General features: G+C 44.1%; 1 protein-coding gene across 2 annotated transcripts in view; it reads right to left on the bottom strand.

Moving 5' to 3' along the window:
- Positions 1 to 26,689, bottom strand: part of LOC139545124 (protein patched homolog 1-like) — a 176,514-nt gene that overhangs the window by 21,325 nt on the left and 128,500 nt on the right. For both annotated transcript variants that reach the window (XM_071352539.1, XM_071352540.1), the window contains exons 16-18: positions 15,988 to 16,130; positions 8,133 to 8,316; positions 1,455 to 1,735 (exon numbers count right to left, since the gene is read on the bottom strand). In XM_071352539.1, the coding sequence (XP_071208640.1) occupies positions 1,455 to 1,735; positions 8,133 to 8,316; positions 15,988 to 16,130 (608 nt within the window). The remainder of the gene's footprint in view (positions 1 to 1,454; positions 1,736 to 8,132; positions 8,317 to 15,987; positions 16,131 to 26,689) is intronic.

Below are 26,689 nucleotides of genomic sequence, written 5' to 3' on the forward strand. Positions count from 1 at the left end.
GGAGAGACAGATTAGACTAAACACAACAGCACAAGATAAACACTGGGACAGGACTGGGCTAGAAAAACACAGCAGCATGATCTCCTCTCCTCTCCTCCACTCCCCGTCTCTCTTCTCCTCCCTTCCCTTCCCTTCCCTCACCACTACTTGCCTCCCATCTCTCCTCCCCTCCCCACTCCTCTCCTCCCTTCCCTCTCCTTCCTTCACCTCCCTTTACCACTCCTCTCCTCCCGTCCCTCTCCTCCACTCACTACTCCTCCATTCCTTTCTCCTCCACTCACCACTCCTATCCTTCCTTCCCTCTCCTCCCTTGTCCTCCCTTCCCTCGCCTCCACTCACCACTCCTCTCCTCTCCTCACCACTCCTCTCCTCCTTTCCCTCTCCTCCACTCACCACTGCTGTCCTCCCTTCCCTCTCCTCTCCTCCCTCCTCCACTCACCACTCCTCTCCTTCCTGCCTTCCTCTCCTCTCCTCTCCCCACTCCCACAGTCACACAGTGTATGGGAGTGGAGGTTTAAAACTGATGGATTGGAATGTTCTGTAATAAGGAAGTCTCTTTTTACAGGATTCTAATCTGACAGATTTATGAAAATTGACTTTATACTGATATATGATGTCAACACACATTTTGCCCATGTATTCAATGCAAAACGAATGCCGCTTTAGAATGTGTGTGTGTGTGTGTGCATTCACATGAGTAGGGTTGCAAAGCTACTGGTAATTTACCTAAATTACCGAAAATTTCAGGAATTTGGGTAATTAACAGAAAATGTATGGCAATCTATTGTAACTTTGGTAATTTCTTATTTTTTTATTCATATATACAGTACCAGTCTAAATTTTGGACACACCTACTCATTCAAGGGTTTTTCTTTATTTTTACTATTTTCTACATTGTAGAATAATAGTGATGACATCAAACCATGTAATAACACATATGGAATCATGTAGTAACCAATGGTGTGATGGTGCTTTGCTGGTGGCATTGTCAGTGATTTATTTAGAATTCAAGGTACACTTAACCAGCATTGCTACCACAGCATTCTGCAACGATACGCCTTCCCGTCTGGTTTGCGCTTAGTGGGACTATCATTTATTTTTCAACAGGACAATCACCCAACACACCTTCAGGCTGTGTAAGGGCTATTTGACCAAGAGGGAAAGTGATGGAGTGCTACATCAGATGACCTGGCCTCCACAATCACCTGACCTCAACCCAATTGAGATGGTTTGGGATGAGTTGTACCGCAGAGTGAAGGAAAAGCTGCCAACAAGTGCTCAGCATATGTGAGAACTCCTTCAAGACTATTGGAAAAGCATTCCAGGTGAAGCTGGTTGAGAGAATACCAAGAGTGTATAAAGCTGTCGTCAAGGCAAAGGGTGGCTGTATGCATCTGTGTGTGCATCTCTCTGAGTGTGTGTGTATCTCTCTGCGTTAGCCTGTGTGTACTCACGATGATGCCGGCAGTCCAGGGGTTGAGCAGAAAGAGGGCACAGACGAGGAAGGTGCAGGCTAGCACCACGCTGATGGAGAGCAGCAGCCAGTGTCTGAGGCCTACGTACTGCTCCCAGAAGAGGAAGGGGTAGCCGTTGGGGTAGCTGGGTAGGCCCTGGCGGCTGTAGTTACTGCAGATGGCTCGCACCGACTCGATGGCCTCCACAAACTGGGGGGTCTCGCGGAGCCCGTTGAGGTAGAATGGAAACTGTGCATATTCGATGGGCTCGGCAGCAGGAACTAGACAGAGAGAGGGGGGTAGAGGTTTTGAAAAGGTGCAGGTATGGTAGAGTTCAAACAAGTACACCAGGTCTCAGCACCAACTCACTTTGCCTCACTACACAAATTAATATTAGGACTGGCTGGTGGGCAGAGCTGGAACGTGGTCCCATGAGCCTTGGTAGGGACTGACATGTCATATACTGTATGTGTGCGTGTAAGAGTGCGTGTGTGTGTGGGTGGGGGGGATCCATTCTCTCCAGTCTCAGCCTAGTGACGGGCTAATGACAGCAGAGTATCAGGCCTGAAGTTGATACTCTGTAATTACAACCTGAATCATCACCATTACCTATCTCTCTCCCACACACACAACGTTTGGTTTGTTATGACTATTGCAACATTGCCAAGACACATGTTCTAAACTTACGTCATTCTCCCCATGTCATGTCATGTGCCCTCTGCTTCCTTATACCCACAACACCACTTTATAAAAATGTTACACCCACCTCACCACACTATAATATACACTGCTCAAAAAAATAAAGGGAACACTAAAATAACACATCCTAGATCTGAATGAATGAAATATTATTATTAAATACTTTTTTCTTTACATAGTTGAATGTGCTGACAACAAAATCACACAAAAATGATCAATGGAAATCAAATTTATCAACCCATGGAGGTCTGGATTTGGAGTCACACTCAAAATTAAAGTGGAAAACCACACTACAGGCTGATCCAACTTTGATGTAATGTCCTTAAAACAAGTCAAAATGAGGCTCAGTAGTGTGGGTGGCCTCCACGTGCCTGTATGACCTCCCTACAACGCCTGGGCATGCTCCTGATGAGGTGGCGGATGGTCTCCTGAGGGATCTCCTCCCAGACCTGGACTAAAGCATCCGCCAACTCCTGGACAGTCTGTGGTGCAACTTGGTGCAACTTGCGTGGTGGATGGAGCGAGACATGATGTCCCAGATGTGCTCAATTGGATTCAGGTCTGGGGAACGGGCGGGCCAGTCCATAGCATCAATGCCTTCCTCTTGTAGGAACTGCTGACACACTCCAGCCACATGAGGTCTAGCATTGTCTTGCATTAGGAGGAACCCAGGGCCAACCGCACCAGCATATGGTCTCACAAGGGGTCTGAGGATCTCATCTCGGTACCTAATGGCAGTCAGGCTACCTCTGGCGAGCACATGGAGGTGGCTGTGCGGCCCCCCAAAGAAATGCCACCCCACACCATGACTGACCCACCGCCAAACCGGTCATGCTGGAGGATGTTGCAGGCAGCAGAACGTTCTCCACGGCGTCTCCAGACTCTGTCACGTCTGTCACATGTGCTCAGTGTGAACCTGATTTCATCTGTGAAGAGCACAGGGCGCCAGTGGCGAATTTGCCAATCTTGGTGTTCTCTGGCAAATGCCAAACGTCCTGCACGGTGTTGGGCTGTAAGCACAACCCCCACCTGTGGACGTCGGGCCCTCATACCACCCTCATGGAGTCTGTTTCTGACCGTTTGAGCAGACACATGCACATTTGTGGCCTGCTGGAGGTCATTTTGCAGGGCTCTGGCAGTGCTCCTCCTGCTCCTCCTTGCACAAAGGCGGAGGTAGCGGTCCTGCTGCTGGGTTGTTGCCCTCCTACGGCCTCCTCCACGTCTCCTGATGTACTGGTCTGTCTCCTGGTAGCGCCTCCATGGTCTGGACACTACGCTGACAGACACAGCAAACCTTCTTGCCACAGCTCGCATTGACGTGCCATCCTGGATGAACTGCACTACCTGAGCCACTTGTGTGGGTTGTAGACTCCGTCTCATGCTACCACTAGAGTGAAAGCACCGCCAGCATTCAAAAGTGACCAAAACATCAGCCAGGAAGCATAGGAACTGAGAAGTGGTCTGTGGTCACCACCTGCAGAACCACTCCTTTATTGGGGGTGTCTTGCTAATTGCCTATAATTTCTACCTGTTGTCTATTCCATTTGCACAACAGCATGTGAAATTTATTGTCAATCAGTGTTGCTTCCTAAGTGGACAGTTTGATTTCACAGAAGTGTGATTGACTTGGAGTTACATTGTGTTGTTTAAGTGTTCCCTTTATTTTTTTGAGCAGTGTATTATACCCACCACACCCCACTTTAATATCTTATACCCACCACACTATAATATATTATACCGACCACACCCCACTTTAATATCTTATACCCACCACACTATAATATATTATACCGACCACCCCCCACTGAAATATCTTATACCCACCTCACCCCACTTTAAAATCTTATACCCAACTCACTATAATATATTATACCGACCACCCCCACTGAAATATCTTATACCCACCTCACCCCACTTTAAAATCTTATACCCACCTCACTATAATATATTATACTGACCACCCCCACTATAATATCTTATATCCACCCCACTACAATATCTTATACCCACCACACTATAATATCTTATACCCACCACACCCCACTGAAAAATCTTTTACCCACCACACCCCACTGTAATATCTTATACCCACCTCACTATAATGTCTTATACCCACCTCACCCCACTTTAATATCTTATACCCACCACACCCCCACTATAATATCTCATACCCACCCCACTATAATATCTTATACCCACCACAACCCACCCCTATAATAACTTATACCCACCACACCCCCACTATAATACCTTATACCCACCACACCCCCACTATAATACCTTATACCCACCACACCCCACTATAACATCTTATACCCACCTCACCCCACTATAATATCTTATACCCACAACACCCCACTATAATATCTTATATCCACCACACTATAATATGTTATACCCACCACACCCCACTATAATATATTTTACCCACCACACTATAATATCTTATACCCAACACACCCCACTATAATATCTTATACCCACCACACCCCACTATAATATCTTATACCCACCACACCCCACTATAATATATTTTACCCACCACACTATAATATCTTATACCAACCACACTATAATATGTTATACCCAGCACACTATAATATCTTATATCCACCACATCCCACTATAATATCTTATATCCACCACACTAAAATATCTTATACCCACCACACTATAATATGTTAAACCCACCACACCCCACTATAATATCTTATACCCACCACACCCCACTATAATATCTTATACCCACCACACCCCACTATAATATCTTTTACCCACCACACCCCACTATAATATCTTATATCCACCACACCCCACTATAATATCTTATACCCACCACACCACACTATAATATCTTTTACCCACCACACTATAATATCTTATACCCACCACACTATAATATGTTATACCCACCACACTATAATATCTTATATCCACCACACCCCACTATAATATCTTATATCCACCACACTATAATATCTTATACCCACCACACCACACTATAATATATTTTACCCACCACACTATAATATCTTATACCCACCACACTATAATATGTTATACCCACCACACTATAATATCTTATATCCACCACACCCCACTATAATATCTTATACCCACCACACCACACTATAATATCTTTTACCCACCACACTATAATATCTTATACCCACCACACTATAATATGTTATACCCACCACAGTATAATATCTTATACCCACCACACCCCACTATAATATCTTATACCCACCACACTATAATATGTTATACCCACCACACTATAATATCTTATATCCACCACACCCCACTATAATATCTTATATCCACCACACTATAATATCTTATACCCAACACACCCCACTATAATATCTTATACCCACCACACCACACTATAATATCTTTTACCCACCACACTATAATATCTTATACCCACCACACTATAATATCTTATATCCACCACACCCCACTATAATATCTTATACCCACCACACTCCACTATAATATCCTATATCCACCACACCCCACTATAATATCTTATACCCACCACACTATAATATCTTATACCCACCACACCCCACTATAATATCTTATATCCACCACACCACACTATAATATCTTATATCCACCGCACCCCACTGTAATATCTTATATCCACCACACTATAATATCTTATACCCACCACACCCCACTATAATATCTTATATCCACCACACCCCACTATAATATCTTATACCCACCACACCTCACTATAATATCTTATATCCACCGTACTATAATATCTTATATCCACCACATCCCACTGTAATATCTTATATCCACCACACTATAATATCTTATACCCACCACACCTCACTATAATATCTTATATCCACCGTACTATAATATCTTATATCCACCACATCCCACTGTAATATCTTATATCCACCACACTATAATATCTTATATCCACCACACCCCACTATAATATCTTATATCCACCACACCCCACTATAATATCTTATACCCACCACACCCCACTGTAATATCTTATATCCACCACACTATAATATCTTATATCCACCACACCCCACTGTAATATCTTATATCCACCACACTATAATATCTTATACCCACCACACCCCACTATAATATCTTATACCCACCACACCACACTATAATATCTTATATCCACCACACCCCACTATAATATCTTATATCCACCACACTATAATATCTTATACCCACCACACCCCACTATAATATCTTATATCCACCACACTATAATATCTTATACCCACCACACCCCACTATAATATCTTATATCCACCACACCCCACTGTAATATCTTATATCCACCACACTATAATATCTTATACCCACCACACTATATTATCTTATACCCACCACACCCCACTATAATATCTTATACCCACCACACCACACTATAATATCTTATATCCACCACACCCCACTATAATATCTTATATCCACCACACTATAATATCTTATACCCACCACACCCCACTATAATATCTTCTATCCACCACACTATAATATCTTATACCCACCACACCCCACTATAATATCTTATACCCACCACACCCCACTATAATATCTTATATCCACCACACCCCACTATAATATCTTATATCCACCACACCCCACTATAATATCTTATTCCCACCACACTATAATATCTTATACCCACCACACCCCACTGTAATATCTTATACCTACCACACTATAATATCTTATACCCACCACACCCCACTGTAATATCTTATACCTACCACACCCCACTATAATATCCTATACCCACCACACCCACACCATAACATCCATTCCATATTGTTTTGCCTAGGAATTTCTTTCAAATACTTTTCTTTCAAAAACATAAGTTTGATCAAAAACATCCCAAAAATGACACGCAAAGACTCTCTGTGGTGTGTGTGTGTGCTTGTGTGCTTTCCAGTGCCTGGAGGGTCAGCCAGCACTACTTGCTAACATGGTTTGGCCCATTATAATCTCCACTATAAATGTCCATTAGGACTGGGAGTTGGAGCTCTGCCAACATAGCTCTGCTCCAGGGGGTTCCTGTACAGCCAAGCACTCTACCCTGCTTAGCCAATCATATTTACACTCACTGCTTGTTATCCAATCACATCTTCCCCCCTGTAATGCAAAGGCAGCCTCTCTCTCTCTTCCCCTTGCTTGCTCCCTTCTCCTCTCCTGTCCACCCTCTTTTCCCTCACTCTCTTTCTCACACCCTTTTCCTCTCTTTCTCTTTCCCAATAATTTTCTTTCCCTTTTCTTTTGTGCGCGTGCACTCTCACTGTGTGTGGTAAGGAAATGAGAACAGGGTGTAGGCAGTTCTGGGGTCACAGAGTTTTAAGTGTGTGTGTGTGTGTGTAATCCATAGCGGCCTGTTGTGGTAAGAGTTATGACATTCACCACAGGCACCATTAGAGTACCACAGCGTGCTATTCCCTGCCCCCCCGCCACACCCACACCCACACACACACAGTATACTGTAAACTAGCTCAGTTAAAACCAGAAAGTAGATAAGAGTCATTAACTCCACAGATGGAATGACACAAACAGGTACTCTAAAATAACTGCAGCTCAAATGTAATAAAAGCCTATGGAAGTGAAGTTGAGCACAATAAGTCAAATGTTATGCTCAAGGTGAAATGACCCATGGAATAGTTAGGCCACAAAACACAACAAGTAGTTCATAAATCTATATGAGTGTGTTTAGCAATACAATCAGATGGATAGCTCCATGTCACCATAAAGCAATATGAGCTACCAGAGGTACCAGAGGCAAAACAAATGAGTTCCTGCACACTTCTTAAATAAAGTCTTAGTCTTTTTTAATTCAATTGACAAATCTGTAGGCCAGTGTGCTAAATAATTATTGAGAGCAAAAAAGCGTGTCTGATATGATTGGCCATTGAAAGGCGTTTGTGGTGGTAAAGTGTGCTGTGATTGGTCACTCACTGCTGAGGCGTGTCTCGAGCATGGAGTCTGTGCGCTCGTGGAGCCACTCCGGGGGGTGGGGCCGTATGTTGGCCTGCGAGGCTGCGTACGCCACCGGGTCGTTGCTGACCCACGCAGTCAGGTAGATGTAAAATGCCACTGGGTTGATGATGCCATCCGCATCCACCAAGCGCTGCCTAGTCAGCTAGAGAATAGTTAATAATCGAAAAGAAGGATAGAGGGAGAGAAGGAGGAGGGGGAAGGTGAGGAGGAGGGGGAAGGTAAGGAGGACGGGGAAGGTGAGGAGGAGGGGGAAGGTGAGGATGAGGGGGAAGGTGAGGAGGAGGGGGAAGGTGAGGAGGAGAGGGAAGGTGAGGAGGGGGAAGGTAAGGATGAGGGGGAAGGTGGGGAGGAGGGGGAAGGTAAGGAGGAGGGGTAAGGTAAGGAGGAGGGGGAAGGTAAGGAGGAGGGGGAAGGTGAGGAGAAGGGGGGAGGTGAGGAGGAGGGGGGAGGTAAGGAGGAGGGGGAAGGTGTGGAGGGGGAAGGTAAGCAGGAGGGGGAAGGTGAGGAGGAGGGGGGAGGTAAGGAGGAGGGGGAAGGTAAGGAAGAGGGGGAAGGTGAGGAGGAGGGGGAAGGTGAGGAGGAGAGGGAAGGTGAGGAGGAGGGGGAAGGTAAGGAGGAGGGGGAAGATAAGGAGGAGGGGGAAGGTAAGGAGGAGGGGGAAGGTAAGGAGAAGGGGGAAGGTGAGGAGGAGGAGGAAGGTGAGGAGGAGGGGGAAGGTAAGGAGGAGGGGGAAGGTGAGGAGGAGGGGGAAGGTAAGGAGGAGGGGGAAGGTAAGGAGGAGAGAGCAGGAGGACAAGGCAATAAGAAAGAGAGGAGAGAGATATTGGTGGTTAGCAACAGGCGTGAATTGTAGAAACAACATGTTAACCAAAACTTCCTCCAGATGAACCCACCACAGAAATTATACCCATGCATGAGCATGAGAAAACGCACCCGCTTTAAAAATAAGAGAGAAAATTCTCCCTCTCTCCAACTCAAAGAAAAGTAAACAGTCAAACACTGGTGCCTTCTGAAAATTCCCGTACTTCTCAGTGACCTTCACAGAATTATTAGGCCTACATTTAAAGATGGAAAATGGAAATGTCAAATCAGCTTTTCAGGTGTGGTCAGATGTGTTAGTCTCCTGAGAACAAAAAAGCATGCCTGTAACGTGTTGAGAACCAGCCTACCTCTCCAACAGAACTAGCAAGCAAAGGCTAGCTCGCACAGCCCTGATACAGTGTGCTCCCTCTTAGTCCTTTGAGAGATAACTAGATTCCCTCTCTACTTTCTCTCACAATGCTACCTCATTTCCACTACACAACTATTTGGTTACCTCACTTCCACAACAGGGCTGGCTAGTAGCTAGCTACCCTCCCTCCCATGGCTATAGCTCGTAGCTAGCTACCCTCCCTCCCATGGCTATAGCTCGTAGCTAGCTACCCTCCCTCCCATGGTTATAGCTCGTAGCTAGCTACCCTCCCATGGATATAGCTCGTAGCTAGCTACCCTCCCTCCCATGGCTATAGCTCAGGCCTTAGTAGCTAGCTCCTGAACTTTACATCTATTACAGCACACTTCTTCATCACATCAAACTAGCTAGCACATTTCTCTTACAACTAAGTTAACTCCATTCCACCCCTCATAGCCTGGTTCCTCTCTTGGTTTCTTCCTAGGTTTTGGCCTTTCTAGGGAGTTTTTCCTAGCCACCATGCTTCTACACCTGCATTGCTTGCTGTTTGGGGTTTTAGGCTGGGTTTCTGTACAGCACTTTGAGATATCAGCTGATGTAAGAAGGGCTATATAAATACATTTGATTTGATTCCCTAACAGAAGCAGCTAGCTACTGTAGCTCCTTCTCCCCACAGAGCTAACTAGCCTATGGGCTAGTGCTAGCTTCCCTCCTCTCGGGACTCTCTGAGGGCTGTAACTCCCTCCCTTGTGAGAGCGGTGATTAGTAGCTAGCTACCTCCTGAGAGGTACAGCCATTACTACACACCGCTCCACGCCACTCACCCTTCTCATGACAATAAATCCCTCATTCACAGAGGCCGGGGTAGGGGTGAGGAGGAGTCCTGTGGGTAGGTATTGGGGGAGGTTTGGGGGGGATAGCTTGAGTTAGCGTAACAATAAAAAAATTGGCTGGGGTCCCTATGTGCGTCTGTGTGCAGTTAACCTTGCTGTTAACACTGAAGAAAATGCCACCCTGCAAATGGAGTAAAGCTATAAAAATAACACAGCATCTGTACAAATGTTGCTTGCGCTTGCTTCTCCTGACCCCTACGGATACCCAGAATGTCCTACACCACAGTCAGATCCGGACAGAGAACAAAAGGGCTCTTGATAGCAGTAGCAAAGGCAGCCTCTCTCTCTCACCTTACCTTGCTTGCTCCCTTCTCCTCTCCTGTCCCCCCTCTTTTCCCTCACTCTCTTTCTCATACCTGTTTCCTCTCTTTCTCTTTCCCAATAATTTTATTTCCCTTTCCGTTGCTCTCGCTCTCTCTCTCTCTCTCTCTCTCTCTCTCTCTCTCTCTCTCTCTCTCTCTCTCTCTCTCTCTCTCTCTCTCTCTCTCTCTCTCTCTCTCTCTCTCTCTCTCTCTCTCTCGCTCTCTCTCTCTCTCTCTCTCTCTCTCGCTCTCTGTCTCTCTCTCTCTCGCTCTCAATTGAAGGCCTGAATTGTCATGGGAAACATATGTTTACATTGCCAAAGCAAGTGAAGTAGATAATAAACAAAAGTGAAATAAACAATAACAATTAACAGTAAACACTGTTTAAAAAAGAATAAAGACGTTTCAAATGTCATATTATGTGCAAATAGTTACAAAAGGGAAAATAAATAAACATAAATATGGGTTGAATTTACAATGGTGTTTGTTCTTCACTGGTTGCCCTTGTCTTGTGGCAACAGGTCACACATCTTACTGCTGTGATGGCAAACTGTTGTATTTCACCCAATAGATATGGGAGTTTATCAAAATTGGGTTTGTTTTCCAATTCTTTGTGGGTCTGTGTAATCTGAGGGAAATATGTGTCTCTAATATGGTCATACATTTGGCAGGAGGTTAGGTAGTGCAGATCAGTTTCCACCTCATTTTGTGGGCAGTGTGCACATAGTCTGTCTTCTCTTGAGAGCCAGGCTGCCTGCGGCAGCCTTTCTCAATAGCAAGGCTATGCTCACTGAGTCAAAGCTTTCCTTAATTTTGGTCAGTCACATTGGTCAAGTATTCTGCCACTGTGTACTCTCTGTTTAGGGCCAAATAGCATTCTAGTTAGCTCAGTTTTTTTGGTCATTCTTTCCAATGTGTCAAGTAATTATCTTTTTGTTTTTTCATGATTTGGTTGGGGCTCTGTGGGGTCTGTTTGTGAACAGAGCCCCAGGACCAGCTTGCTTAGGGGACTCTTCTCCAGGTTCATCTATCTGTAGGTGATGGCTTTGTTATGGAAGGTTTGGGAATTGCTTCCTTTTAGAATTTAACAGCTCTTTTCTGGATTTTGATCATTAGCGGGTATCAGCCTAATTCTGCTCTGCATGCATTAGTTGGTGTTTTACGTTGTACACTGAGGATATTTTTGCAGAATTCTGCATGCAGATTTTCTAATTTTCACAACCATAAAGAGCAATGGGCTCTATAACTGATTCAAGTATTTTTAGCCAGATCCTAATTGGTATGTCAAATGTTATGTTCCTTTTGATGGCATAGAAGGACCTTCTTGCCTTGTCTCTCAGATTGTTCACAGCTTTGTGGATGTTACCTGTGGCACTGATGTTCAGGCCGAGATATGTATCGTTTTTTGTGTGCTCTAGGGCAACGGTTTCGAGATTGTATTTTTGGTCTTGGCAACTGGACCTTTCTTGGAACACCATTATTTTTGTCTGTGATCCGACCCGCTTCCCAGTCCTTGACTGGCTCGGCCAAGGTCTGACAGAATCAATGCAGAAGATCTCGGTGCTGCTGTAGGCCCTCCTTGGTTGGGGACAGAAGCACCAGATTATCAGCAAACAGTAGATATTTTACTTCAGATTCCAGTAGGGTGTGGCCGGGTGTTGCAGACTGTTCTAGTGCCCTCACCAATTTGTTGATAAATATGTTGAAGAGGGTGGTTCTTAAGATGCATCCCTGTCTAACCCCACGGCCCTGTGGAAAGAAATGTGTTTTTTGCCAAATTTAACCACACACTTGTTGTTTGTGTACATGGATTTTATAATGTCGCATGTTTTTCCTCCAACACCACTTTCCATCAATTTGTATAGCAGACCCTCATGCCAAATTGAGTCAAAAGCTTTTTGAGGGCAACAAAGCATGAGAAGACTTTGCCTTTGTTTCGGTTTGTTTGTTTGTCAATTAGGGTGTGCAGGGTGAATACGTGGTCTGCCGTACGGTAATTTGGTAAAAAGCCAATTTGAAATTTGCTCAGTACATTGTTTTCATTGAGGAAATGTACGAGTCTGCTGTTAATGACAATTCAGAGGATTTTCCCAAGGTTGCTGTTGACGCATAGTTATTGGGGTCAAATTTGTATCCCCTTTTGTGGATTGGGGTGATCAGTCCTTGGTCCCAAATATTGGGGAAGATGCCAGAGCTAAGGATGATGTTAAAGAGTTTAAGTATATCCAATTGGAATTTGTGGTCAGTATATTTGAGGTCTGTCATTTTTATCATAGGTACACTTCAACTGTGAGAGACGGAATCTAAAACAAAAATCCAGAAAATCACATTGTATGATTTTTAAGTAATTCATTTGCATTTTATTGCATGACATACGTATTTGATACATCAGAAAAGCAGAACTTAATATTTGGTACAGAAACCTTTGTTTGCAATTACAGAGATCATACGTTTCCTGTAGTTCTTGACCAGGTTTGCACACACTGCAGCAGGGATTTTGGCCCACTCCTCCATACAGACCTTCTCCAGATCCTTCAGGTTTCGGGGCTGTCACTGGGCAATACGGACTTTCAGCTCCCTCCAAAGATTTTCTATTGGGTTCAGGTCTGGAGACTGGCTAGGCCACTCCAGGACCTTGAGATGCTTCTTACGGAGCCACTCCTTAGGCGCGTACTGAAGGCGCAGGCTCAGGTTTTCTGAGTCTCTATGTTTTTGGTTGGATAGGTTTCTCAATTTCTTTCATAGGTTTTTGCATTTTTCATCAAACCATTTGTCATTGTTGTTCATTTTCTTGAAAATGTTAGATTTGCTCAAATATACTGCTCAAATATACTGTTTAGGTTTTCTTCTGCCAAGTTTACACCTTCACTATTACAGTGAAACATTTTGTCCAGGAAGTTGTCTAAAAGGGAATGAATTTCTTGTTGCCTATGGTGTGTGGTCATCCACACCCCCTCCCAAAATGGCTGCTGTACCATTTTTTCCCCCTTGCATTACTTGACATAGATCCAGAAAAACCAGAAGTGTAAATCTAGTAAATCCAGAACTGGCATAGTTCCTTTGTTGGTAGGTTTCCACACTACTGCCAAGAGATTAGCTATAGGTGCATCTACCTTAGGAGTCCCCTCGAAGCCTACCCTCTATCTCTGTCTCTGAAACACACACATCGCCAGCTCCCATATAATACCCTCGGTCATAAGGAATCCCTCCCCAGAAAGCTGTGGTGTGCTGGGGTTGGAGAATATCTGTTCTTAATTTGAAAGGGGGAAAAAAAAACAGTTACTACTGTACAGTATATGCATGCACACACACACACACACACACACACACACACACACACACACACACACACACACACACACACACACACACACACACACACACACACACACACACACACACACACACACACAGAGTGTTGTCTGAAAGAGATCACGTAGGTCTCAGCTCCTCTTCACTCATTGAAGGGGGATGTGGCAGCAGAGAACAGAGAAAATTAACAGAGGGAGGGGAGAGGAGAGAGAGAAAGAGGAGAGAGAGAGAGAGAAAGAGGAAAGAGGGGAGACAGAGAGAGAAAGAGGAAAGAGTGGGAAAGAGAGAGAGGTCTGTCTTGCATTAAGGATACGTGACAACTGTATGTCTTTAAGCTGTCATGGGAAGCCCATGGAGCGCCGCCGGCGGCCCTTCGCCCTGCAGCATACAGCCAGCTTCACTTCCCTCACTGGCACACAAAGTGACATCACAGGGCTGCACGCACACCAGCACGCCTCCCAGGCCCTGACTGTTTTGTGACAACCAAAGGCAAAAGCCCATCCAACTAACAGAACAACATCTGTAGCAGATCACCATTTGGGAAATACTGCTAGGCTACACAATTAGCCAAATAGTGGGGAATCTAGGGTACACCAAGTACACCACACACACACACCAACACATATACCTTAGAGAGACAGGAGGTGTTATATTGTAATCTATTTCCCCTTCCTCTGTCTAGCAGCTTACTATCACACCCATCTAGGAACTAGGAACACTGTAAAGCTGTTAAACAGTCTTATCTGAAGCAGAAGGGAACACAAAGACACACTATGGTTAGAGTCGGGCATCTCTAGCCTGTAGATAGCAGAAAATGGCTTAATAGCTTTTTCAGAGGCTGGTTTGCAGTCCCGGAGAGAGAGAGAGAGAGAGAGAGAGAGAGAGAGAGAGAGAGAGAGAGAGAGAGAGAGAGAGAGAGAGAGAGAGAGAGAGAGAGAGAGAGAGAGAGAGAGAGAGAGAGAGAGAGAGAGAGAGAGAGAGAGAGAGAGAGAGAGAGAGAGAGAGAGAGAGAGAGAGAGAGAGAGAGAGAGAGAGAGAGAGAGAGAGAGAGAAACCTATGATGGTCCCCAATTTGTCTGAACTGCCTCAGTGCTTCGCCTCCCGACGCTGCGCTTCCACTTTAATTCCCTATTAAATTGCCAGCATCAGCTGCGCAAAGATGGGTGACGGTGGTGCGAATGAGGTAGTCAAACCCATAGCTCCTTTAGACCCTTTAGTTTTCTCTAACAGTGTGCATTGTAGCCCTGTCTTAAGACTAACAAAGATATTGTTGGACAAATCTCTGTTGATATCGGCTGTTCTCCGTGGCCTTTCTCCACTGGAGATCTGTTGGCGAATTGGATTGACTGACTGACCAACTGGTTACAACTTTTTTCTAGTGGTATTTTATTAGTTTTTATTGTGATTTACTCCGTGTTGTGTTATGTGTTCAGTTGTTGGGGAAAAGATAGTGAATCCTTATCATTCGTATTGCTGTGTGGAACGGGTGGTTATTGAATTCAGAATTTATGAATGGACAGTTTCTTGCGACTGAGGTCACTTGGGATTCACTCTAATCATTTAATCATGACTGACAGATGAGACTGACTCACAAAACACAAAATTCATACAATTTCTCTAGTAGGCCGACCTACCTGGTCTACTAACCTCAAGTCAAGTCAAAACCGTTACAACGCACACCCGCACATTACGCACACCCTCACATTACGCACAAAGACCCACTCAGTATCCCATTCTCCAAAGATTAGTCAAATCTAATTTTGTACAATCCTACTGTGCCACTGCTACATGCCAGGACAAGAGATTAGAAGGACATGATAATAGAACATTACAGAGCATCAACATGCATTCTTGACAGGCTGACAGGCTTGCTTTGGAGTAATCATCAAGTTATCCCCTGGTTAAAGTGAATGACATACGATCCAACACCCACCTGGTTCAGATAAAGCATTTTCATTATATTGTACTCCCACCTAGTTGAAATGGGTTTTGATCACAAACTTACTCTGTTTTAATAAATGGGTTGGAGACCAGTCTCACCTGATGGAAGTTCAAGGGTTTAGCCTGATATTAATAAATGTCTCTCACCTGATGGAAGTGAAAGGTTTATTCTGGTATTAATAAATGTATTTCACCTGGTTAACGCTGATGGGCCTTTCCCTGCGTCCGGTCTGTACCAGTAGTTTGTAGGCCAGGACCCCGTCATCTGAACCGTTCCTATAGCTGCTCTGTGTGATCCAACCTGCTTCCCAGTCCTGGTCAAATGCTTCCTGCAGAGCTGTAGACACACAACCACAACCATAACACAACCATAACAAAACCCAGACTGGTCTCATAGACTAGACATAACATAGTACACGTAAATCCGGGACAATAAATTAGTATATGTTATGCTTGATATGGTTACACAAGACAGAAGGTTAATAATTACTGCAGTGGGCTAAATCACAAAAGTATACACCTCACACACATTGTTGTATTTTGTATTTGTATTTATTATGGATCCCCATTAGCTTCTGCCAAAGCAGCAGCTACTCTTCCTGGGGTCCAGCAAAATTAAGGCAGTTTATACAATTTTAAAACATTACAATACATTCACAGATTTCACAACACACTGTGTGCCCTCAAGCCCCTACTCCACCACTACCATATATCTACAGTACTAAATCCATGTGTATGTGTAGTGCGTATGTTTTCGTATGTGTGTGTATGCATGTGTCGGTGGCAAAATTTGTGTTGCTTCACAGTCCCGCTGTTCTATAAGGTGTTTTTTTTATTTGTTATTAAATCTAATTTTACTGCTTGCGTCAGTTACTTGATGTGGAATAGAGGTCGATGTGGTCATGGCTCTATGTAGTACTGTGCACCTCCCATAGTCTGTTCTGGACTTGGGGACTGTGAAGAGACCTCTTGTGGCATGTCTTGTTGGGTGTGCATGGGTGTCCGAGCTGTGTGCCAGTAGTTCAAACAGACAACTCGGTGCATTCAACATGTCAATACCTCTCACAAATAATAGTGATGAAGTCAATCTCTCCTCCACTTTCAGCCAGGAGAGATTGGCATGCATATTAATATTAGCTCTCTGTGTACATCCAAGGGCCAGCCGTGCTGCCCTGTTCTGAGCCAATTTCAATTTTCCGAAGTCATTTGTGGCACCTGACCACACGACTGAACAGTAGTCAAAGTGCAACAAAACTAGGGCCTGTAGGACCTGCCTTGTTGATAATATTGTTAAGAAGGCAGAGCATCGCTTTATTAAAGACAGACTTCTCCCCATCTTAGCTACTACTGCGTCATTATGTTTTGACAATGACAGTTTACAATCTAGTGTTACTCCAAGCAGTTTATTCATCTCAACTTGCTCAATTTCCACATTATTTATTACAAGATTTAGTTGAGGTTTAGGGTTTCCAAATACAATGCTTTTAGTTTCAGAAATATTTAGGGATTGTAATGAATACTCAGGGAGAAAAAGGTGTAGATTCATGCGCAGAGCGCGGCAGATGTTTATTAAGCCTTCACAGAAGGCAGTAATCGTGGTCGCAGGCAATAGTCAAACACATGTAGGCAGTCAAAACAAACAATACCTCACAAACATTAAGAACTGAACTAAATAGGGAGCTGATGAGACCAGGTGAGAAACAAACACGTGAAATAAATGAACAAAAAATGAAAGACAGGGTTATGTTCCAGAATGCAAAGAAACAGGGCTACTTTTTGCAGGGGAGGGGGAGCCGGATGTCTCTGGTAGAGAGCCACACATGCTGTCCAGGGTGAAAGAGTGGCGTAGGTCGGCGGCGTCTGTCGGCAAAGCGTTTCTGGGTATTAGAGGCTTCCTGCAGATGCCGGTGAGCAGTCTCCCATAACAGCTCACTACGCCGAAACCAGTCGTTGACAGCTGGGACAGTACCAGGCTCCGCCTCCCAGAGAAACACTGAAACGGAGTAAGGCAGAGGGATGTGTGAGTGAGTTCTGAGCATATTCGGCCCAGGCCATATACAGACTCCAGTCGTGTGGAGAGGCAGAACAATGTTGGCGGAGGTACTTCCCTAGTTCTTGGTTCAGGTGTTCCGTCTGGCCATTGGTCTAGGGGTGGTACATGGAGGAGAGGCTGAGGGCGACCCCCAGTTTGTCACAGAAGGCTCCCCACACCCAGGAGACAAACTGGGGCCCGCAGTCAGAAACGATGTCCTCCGGAATCCCATACAGACGGAACATACACTCTGCAAATTACATGGCGTCAGGTAGATGAGGAAGAGGAACCAGGCGACACATTATTGAAAAACGGTCTACTATGACAAGGATGGTGGTGTTACCAGAGGATTCAGGAAGGTCTGTGATGAAGTCTACAGCTATGAGGGACCAGGGTCTGTGAGGGATTAGCAAAGGTTAAAGCTTCCTGGAAGGGAGATGAAGAGGGCTTTTGGTTTGGGCACAGACTGGACAGGAGAGTACGTAATCCCTTACGTTGGATGCCAGTGAGGACCACCAGAACTTCCGGGCTAGAAGTTCGGTGGTTCGTGTAATGCCCGGATGTCCTGACCCCAAGGACATGTGACACCATTGCATCAGTTGGAATCTAACAGCTGCTGGTACGTAACTCTTCCCAGCTGGTGTCTCAGGAGGAGCCGGGTCTGAGGTTAGGGCTTCTTGTATGGCAGAGTGAACCTCCCACTGTACCGGTCCCATAATACAAGAGGAAGGAAGAATGGGCGTAGGGTCTGAGTTACTGGTCGGAAGGTCAAACTGGCGGGAGAGAACATCAGCTTTTACGTTTTTCCTTCTAGGGATGTAAGTAACATGAAAATGGAAGCGTGTGAAGAAGATAGACCAGTGGGCTTGTCTGGAGTTTAATCTCTTAGACCCTCTGATATATTCCAGGTTACGATGATCTGTTAGAATGAGAAAGGGATGTTGTGTGCCCTCCAACCAGTGGCGCCACTCCTCGAGGGCCAGCTTGATGGCGAGGAGTTATGTTCCCCACATCATAATTCCTCTCAGCGGGGGACAACTTCCTGGAGAAGAAGGCACAGGGATGTGATTTGTGAGAGTATGTGAGAGTATGGCTCCTACTGCTACTTCGGAGGCATCCACCTCCAGAGTGAAAGGAAGGGTCGGATCAGGTTGGTGAAGGACAGGAACTGAGGTGAAGAGGCGTTTCAAGTTGTTTAATGCAGTCAGGGCCGTATCAGTCCATTGAAGGGTCCGGGTCTTTTGGCTGGTAAGGGCAGTGAGGGGAGTGGTCATAGAACTGAAGTTCCGAATGAACCGGCAATAGAAGTCAGAGAACCCAATGAAACGTTGGAGTTCCTTAGCGGTGATGGGTTTGGGCCAGTTACTGACGCGGTGACTTTGTTCTCATACATGCTGACCCCTCCAGGTGTCAGTACGAAGCCGAGGAAGTTTACTGTGGTTACATAGAAGGCACTCTTTTCAGTCTTCACATAAAGGTTATGGTCAAGGAGCCGTTGAAGAACCTTTTGCACATGCTGTATGTATTCCTTCAGGGAGTATGAGTAAATCAGCATGTCATCAATGTAGACGATGAGAAAGCGGTTGATCATATCCTGGAAAACCTCGTTCATAAAGGATTGGAAGACGGTGGGGACGTTCGTAAGGCCGTAGGGCATGACCAGGTATTCGTAGTGCCCTCGAGCGGTGATAAAGGTCTTCCATTCGTCGCCTTCACGTATACGGACAAGGTTATATGCACTTCGCAGGTCGAGTTTGGTATACATATTGGCGCGGACCACTTGTTCAAGGGTCGCTGGGATCAGAGGAAGAGGGAAACGGTTCCTGACCGTGACGTCATTCAGGGAACGATAATCAATACATGGACGGAGACCAGCGTCCTTTTTTCCAATGAAGAAGAAGCTGGACGCAACCGGGGAAGGACAAATGAAACCGTTTGAGTGATTCATCAATGTAGTTCTCCATTACCTCATTTTCCGGGATAGATAGGGGGTAAACACAGCACTTCGGTGGGGACACTCAAGGGAGTAAGTTGATAGGCTAAGTAAGTCAGTAGGCTAAAACAACTGGAGAAGCTGGTAGAAGACCAGGACAGTAGTTCACCTTGTTGCCACGAGATGGCGGTGTCGTAACGACAAATCCAGGGATGTTCGAGGATGAGTGTCTGTTTGGGGTATGACAGTTCCATGAGTGAAATGGTTTCGGTGTGGAAGACTCCAATCTGGAGAGTGACGCTCTGGGTCAGGTGCGTGATGAAGCCCATGCACAATGGCTGCCCAACCAGGGTGGTAGTCCTTAAGGGAGGAGTGACAGGTGTTAGATCAATGTCAAGCTCTTGTACTAGCTGGTGATCAATAAAATTACCTGCTGCTCCTTAATCTATCAAGCCCTCTACGTACTTAGTAAGCCCGTTCACGGATATCAATACTGGGACGGAGAATTGCTTCTGGGAGATATTTAGAAATAAGGACACGCCTATCTGCATGGGAGCAGGGGGACCCTTCTCATCTCACCGTGGGGGGTGAACAGGGCAATGGCTGAGTAGATAATCTTTCCCTCCACAGTATAGGCAGAGCCCTTCTTGGATCTGCTTTTGGCGTTCAATACACGGGAGAGGAGCATGGCCCAACTGCATGGGCTCTAGAAGACTTGGATGGGATGATGGAATGAGAAGATTTTGGGTTCCTAGGTGGCAGAGTTCTTCGGTGATGAGGTGGTCGATGGAGATGGACATACGAATGTATTGATTTAAATCCTGAAGGTCACCTCTACAGTCCAGCTCCGCCTGAAGTTCCCTGTTGAGCCCTCTTCGGTAAACGGTAAGTAAAGCAGCCTCTTGCCATCCACTCCCTGCAGCCATGGAGCGGAACTCGAGGGCATACTCGGGAGCTGAATTGCGTCCTTGTTGAAGTTCTATAAGGAGATCTCCTATAGGATGACCGGAGGGAGAGTGATCGAATACCTATTTGAAGAGGGTGTGGAAATGGGTCTCGGATCCGAGTTCTGTGCTGTTGGCAGTCCATATGGCGGTGGCCCAATCCAGGGCTTTGCCTGTGAGTAGAGACGACAAAATCCAACCTGCTCTTGTCGGTGGCGAAGTTAGTGGGTTTGTGCTCAATGTATTTGCTGCATCGCATCAGAAATCTCTGACATTTCCCAGGTGAACCGTCATATTTTCCAGGCATGGTTATGAACGAAGTAGGGCTATGGGCTACGATACCTGGCATCGGAGGAGTAGGGATAGGCTGGCGGAGAAGATGGCAAATTTCCTCCATAAGAACAAGTGTATCTTTAATTCTATGTAAAACATGTATCTATCATCAAAGTTTATGATGAGTATTTATGTTATTTGACGTGGCTCTCTGCAATTTCTCCAGATATTTTGGAGGCATTTCTGAACATGGCGCCTATGTAAACTGAGGTTTTTGGATATAAATATTAATTTTACCAAACAAAACATATATGTATTGTGTAACATGAAGTCCTATGATTGTCATCTGATGAAGATCATCAAAGGTTAGTGATTAAATTTATCTCTATTTCTGCTTTTTGTGACTCCTATCTTTGGCTGGAAAAATGGCTGTGTTTTTTTGGACTTGGCGGTGATCTAACATAATCATATGTTGTGCTTTCGCTGTAAAGCAATTTTGAAATCGGACACGATGGGTAGATTAACAAGATGTTTATCTTTCATTTGCTGTATTGGACTTGTTAATGTGTGAAAGTTACATATTAAAAAAATAAATAATAATAAATGAATTTCCCGCGCTGCCTTTTCAGCAGAATGTTGTTGAGGGGTTCCGCTAGCGGAACGCCTGTCCTAGAAAGGTTAATGCAACTGCTGTGTCAGATTTCAAAAAAACTTTACGGAAAAAGCAAACCATGCAATAATCTGAGACGGCAATCAGAAAATTTAAATAAATTCCCGCCATGTTGGAGTCAACAGAAATCAGAAATGACACTATAAATATTCCCTTACCTTTGATGATCTTCATCAGAATGCACTCCCAGGAATCCTAGTTCCACAATAAATTGTTGTTTTGTTCGATAATGTACATTATTTATCCAAGTAGCTACTTTTGTTAGCACGTTTAGTACACATATCCAAACGCTCGTGCAGGTCAAGCCGAACGTCGGACGAAAACCTCAAAAAGTTATATTACAGGTTGAAGAAACTTGTCAAACTAAGTATAGAATCAATCTTTAGGATATTGTTATCATAAATATTCAATAACGTTCCAACCGGACAATTCCTTTGTCTGTAGAGAAACAATGGAACGCAGGTCGCTATCATTTGAAATGCGCGTGACCAGGACCTGGCTATCTGCCAGACCACTGACTCAAACAGCTCCCATCCGTCTCCACATCACAGTAGAAGCCTCATTCAAGGTTCTACAGACTGTTTACATCTAGTGGAAGCCATAGGAAGTGCAAACAGATCCATATCCTGCTGTGCATTCAATAGGGGACGAGTTGAAAATCGACCAACCTCAGATATCCCACTTCCTGGTTGGATTTTTCTCAGGTTTTCACCTGCCATATGAGTTCTGTTATACTCACAGACATCATTCAAACTGTTTTAGAAACTTCAGAGTGTTTTCTATCCAATAGTAATAATAATATGCATATATTAGCATCTGGGACAGAGTAGGAGGCAGTTCACTCTGGGCACGCTATTCATCCAAAAGTGAAAATGCTGCCCCCTATCCCAAAAAAGATAAGCTCCTCTAGCTGGGCTTAGGCGCCGCTGTAGCTCCACTGAATTCATTCCGTTTTTAAGTGAGGTATTCTGCAATGAATACTCAGGGAGAAAAAGGTGTAGATTCACGCGCAGAGCGCGGCAGATGTTAATTAAGCCTTCACAGAAGGCAGGAATCATGGTCACAGGCAAGCAATGGTCAAACACAGGTAGACAGTCAAAAACAAACAATACCTCACAACCATACAAACAGAAAGAACTGAACTAAATAGGGAGCTGATGAGAAACTAACACAGGTGAAATCAATTAAGAACACCAAGAAACAGGGCTACGTTCAAGAACACAAAGAAAAAGAACACAAGGTTGACTAAGAAAAGAAAAGCAGAACCTTACAGGGCTAACTTATTCCTTACCACCCACTCTGATACTAACTGCAGCTCTTTGTTGAGTGTTTCAGTCATTTCAGTTGTTGTAGTAGCTGACGTGTATATTGTTGAGTCATCCGCATACATAGAAACTCTGGCTTTACTCAAAGTCAGTGGCATGTCGTTAGTAAAAATTGAAAAAAGCAAAGGGCCTAAACAGCTACCCTGGGGAATTCCTGATTCTAACTGGATTATATTTGATAGGCTTCCATTAAAGAACACCCTCTGTGTTCTGTTAGACAAGTAACTCTTTATCCACATTATAGAAGTGGGTGTAAAGCCATAACACATACGTTTTTCCAGCAGCAGATTATGATCAATAATGTCAAAAGCTGCACTGAAGTCTAACAAGACAGCCCCCACAATCATTTTATCATCAATTTCTCTCAGCCAATCATCAGTAATTTGTGTAAGTGCTGTGCTTGTTGAGTGTCCTTCCCTATAAGCATGCTGAAATTCTGTTGTCAATTTGTTTACTGTAAAATAGTATCTGGTCAAACACATTTTTCCCCAGAAGTTTAGTAAGGGTTGGTAACAGGCTGATTGTTTGGCTATTTGAGCCAGTAAAGGGGGCTTTACTATTCTTGGGTAGCGGAATTACTTTAGCTTCCCTCCAGGCCTGAGGGCACATGCTCTCTAGTAGGCTTAAATTGAAGATGTGGCAAATAGGAGTGGCAATATCGTCTGCTTTTATCCTCAATCATTTTTCATCTAGATTGTCAGACCCTGGTGGCTTGTCATTGTTGATAGACAACAATAATTTTTTGACCTCTTCCACACTGACTTTACGGAATTCTTGTCTTTCATAATTTGGTCCGATATACTTGAATGTGTAGTGTCAGCGTTTGTTATGGGCTTACAAAAAGAAGAGACCTGTACCATGTCAGATATAGAGTTGAAATGTATTCCATTTTGAGTTTGCATCCCAATGTTACACTATATACATCACAGAAGACTGAAATATAACAAAACTATTTGACATAGAAACACCGTATTTTCAGCAGGTGTTTTTAAACATTGTTTATTCATTATGAAATTATAAAAAATATTAATAACATTCCACCCATGAGGCAACTAGGTCATTTGACTGGGCTACGGCAAAACATACTATGGCAAAAACGAAAGGAAGGTGGTTGGTCAGACGTATAACACGAACGTCCAGCAACCCAAAGGATGCATGTTCGAATCTCATCATGGACAACTTTAGCATTTTAGCTAATTAGAAACATTGCAACAACTTACTCCTTTTTAGCTACTTTGCAACTACATACTGTAACATATTAGCTAACCCTTCCCCTAAGACTAATCTGGACCCTTTTAGCAAACCCTTCCCCTAACCCTAAAGCCTTTAGCTAACCATTCTCCTAACCTTAACCCCTAACCAATAGAGCTAGCAAATGTTAGCGTTAGCCACTTAGCTAACGATAGCAAAACAAATTGGGATTCATAACATATCATTCGTTTTGCAAATTTGTAACATATTGTGCAAATTGTAATTCATAACATATCATATGAATTGTAATTCGTAACATACTTACAGAATAATATGAAATGCTCTGAGACCATGTTGCAAAACTATTCATCATAACACACAAAACGACCACAACACAACCATAACATAACCAAACATCACAAAACAACCTTAACATAACCATATCATAACCATACATCACAACATATTAAACACAACCCCACTCTAGTCTAGAAAACAGTACTGAACACACAATCATGACCACATCAAAAACAGGACCACATTCTACACATTCTTGACCAACAGAACTATCAACATGTTACATTCAATGTATTTTTTTGGCACTAGGTAAATTTCAGCGCACATTTACTGTGAACACTGATGCTGTACCCACTTTAAGTTACATTTTTAACTAGGGATGCATGATTTATCGGTGAACATATCGTAATCGGCCGATATTATCTAAAAATGCCAACATCGTAATCGGCCGATGTCTAGTTTAGCAGCAATGTTAAAAACCGATGTCAAAAAACCGTGCATACCTATATAACGTACAGTGCCTTGCAAAAGTATTCATCCCACGGAGCACCATTAAATCCATTATAAAAAAAATTGAAAGAATATGGCACCACAACAAACCTGCCAAGAGACAGCTGCGCACCAAATCTCATGGACCAGGCAAGGAGGGCATTAATTAGAGAGGCAACAAAGAGACCAAAGATAACCCTGAAGGAGCTGCAAAGCTCCACAGCGGAGATTGGAGTATCCGTCCATAGGACCACTTTAAGCTGTACTCTCCACAGAGCTGGGCTTTATGGAAGAGTGCGCACAAAAAAAAGCCATTGCTTAAAGAAAAAAATAAGCAAGCACGTTTGGTGTTCGCCAAAAGGCATGTTGGAGACTCCCTAAACATATGGAAGAAGGTACTCTGGTCAGATGAGACTAAAATTTTGCTTTTTGGCCATTGAGGAAAACGCTATCTCTGGCGCAAACCCAACACCTCTCATCACCCCCAGAACACCCTCCCCATCGTAAAGCATGGTGGTGGCAGCATCATGCCGTGGGGATGTTTTTCATCAGCAGGGACTGGGAAACTGGTAAGATTTGAAAGAATGATGAATAGCGCTAAATACAGGGAAATTCTTGAGGGAAACCTGTTTCAGTCTTCCAGAGATTTGAGACTGGGATGGAGGTTCACCTTCCAGCAGGACAATGACCCTAAGCATACTGCTAAAGCAACACTCGAGTGATTTAAGGGGAAACATTTAAATGTTTTGGAATGGCCTAGTCAAAGTCCAGACCTCAATCCAATTGAGAATCTGTGGTACGACTTAAAGATTGCTGTACACCAGCGGAACCCATCCAACTTGAAGCAGCTGGAGCAGTTTTGCCTTGAATAATGAGCAGAAATCACAGTGGCTAGATGTGCCAAGCTTATAGAGACATACCCCAAGAGACTTGCAGCTGTAATTGTTGCAAAAGGTGGCTCGACAAAGTATTAACTTTGGGGGGTGAAGAGATATGCACGCTCACGTTTGCAATTTTTTTGTCTTATTTCTTATTTTTTAAATTCTTTTACCTTTATATAACTAGGCAAGTCAGTTAAGAACAAATTATTATATACAATGACCGCCTAGGAACAGTGGGTTAACTGCCTTGTTCAGGGGCAGAAAGAGAGATTTTTACCTTGTCAGCTCGGTGATTCGATCTAGCAACCTTCCGGTTACTGGCCCAACACTCTAACCACCCGCCGCCCCATTTGTTTCACAATAAAAAATATTTTGCATCTTCAAAGTGGTAGGCATGTTTTGTAATTCAAATGATACAAAAATATTTTAAATCCAGGTTGTAAGACAACAAAATAAGAAAAATGCCAAGGGGGTGAATACTTTCGTAAGCCACTGTAGGTACATGACGTAATGACGCCACGTAAAATGTTGCGCTACATGTGCAACACATCATTCCTAACCTAGCCCACACAATGTCTGCTGTGTGGATCGAGGAGTCAACAAGTCGAGCAGTTGTTTGAAAGTGTAAAAACATTTCAGCGAGACAACTCAAAGGCGAAATCCATTAAAGCTAAGATAATGGAATTCATTGCCCTTGACAATCAACCGTTCTCTGTCGTGAGTGATGTTGGCTTTCGCCGACTGGTCGAGCACCGGTACACACTACCAAGTGCGCTATTTTTCAGATGTTGCCCTACCGGAGTTACACAATAATAGCGTCACTGCTATTAGCTTCACTACATACATACTATGGAACGCCGT

The sequence above is a fragment of the Salvelinus alpinus genome, chromosome 19, assembly GCF_045679555.1.
Source record: "Salvelinus alpinus chromosome 19, SLU_Salpinus.1, whole genome shotgun sequence".
Lineage (NCBI taxonomy): Eukaryota > Metazoa > Chordata > Actinopteri > Salmoniformes > Salmonidae > Salvelinus > Salvelinus alpinus.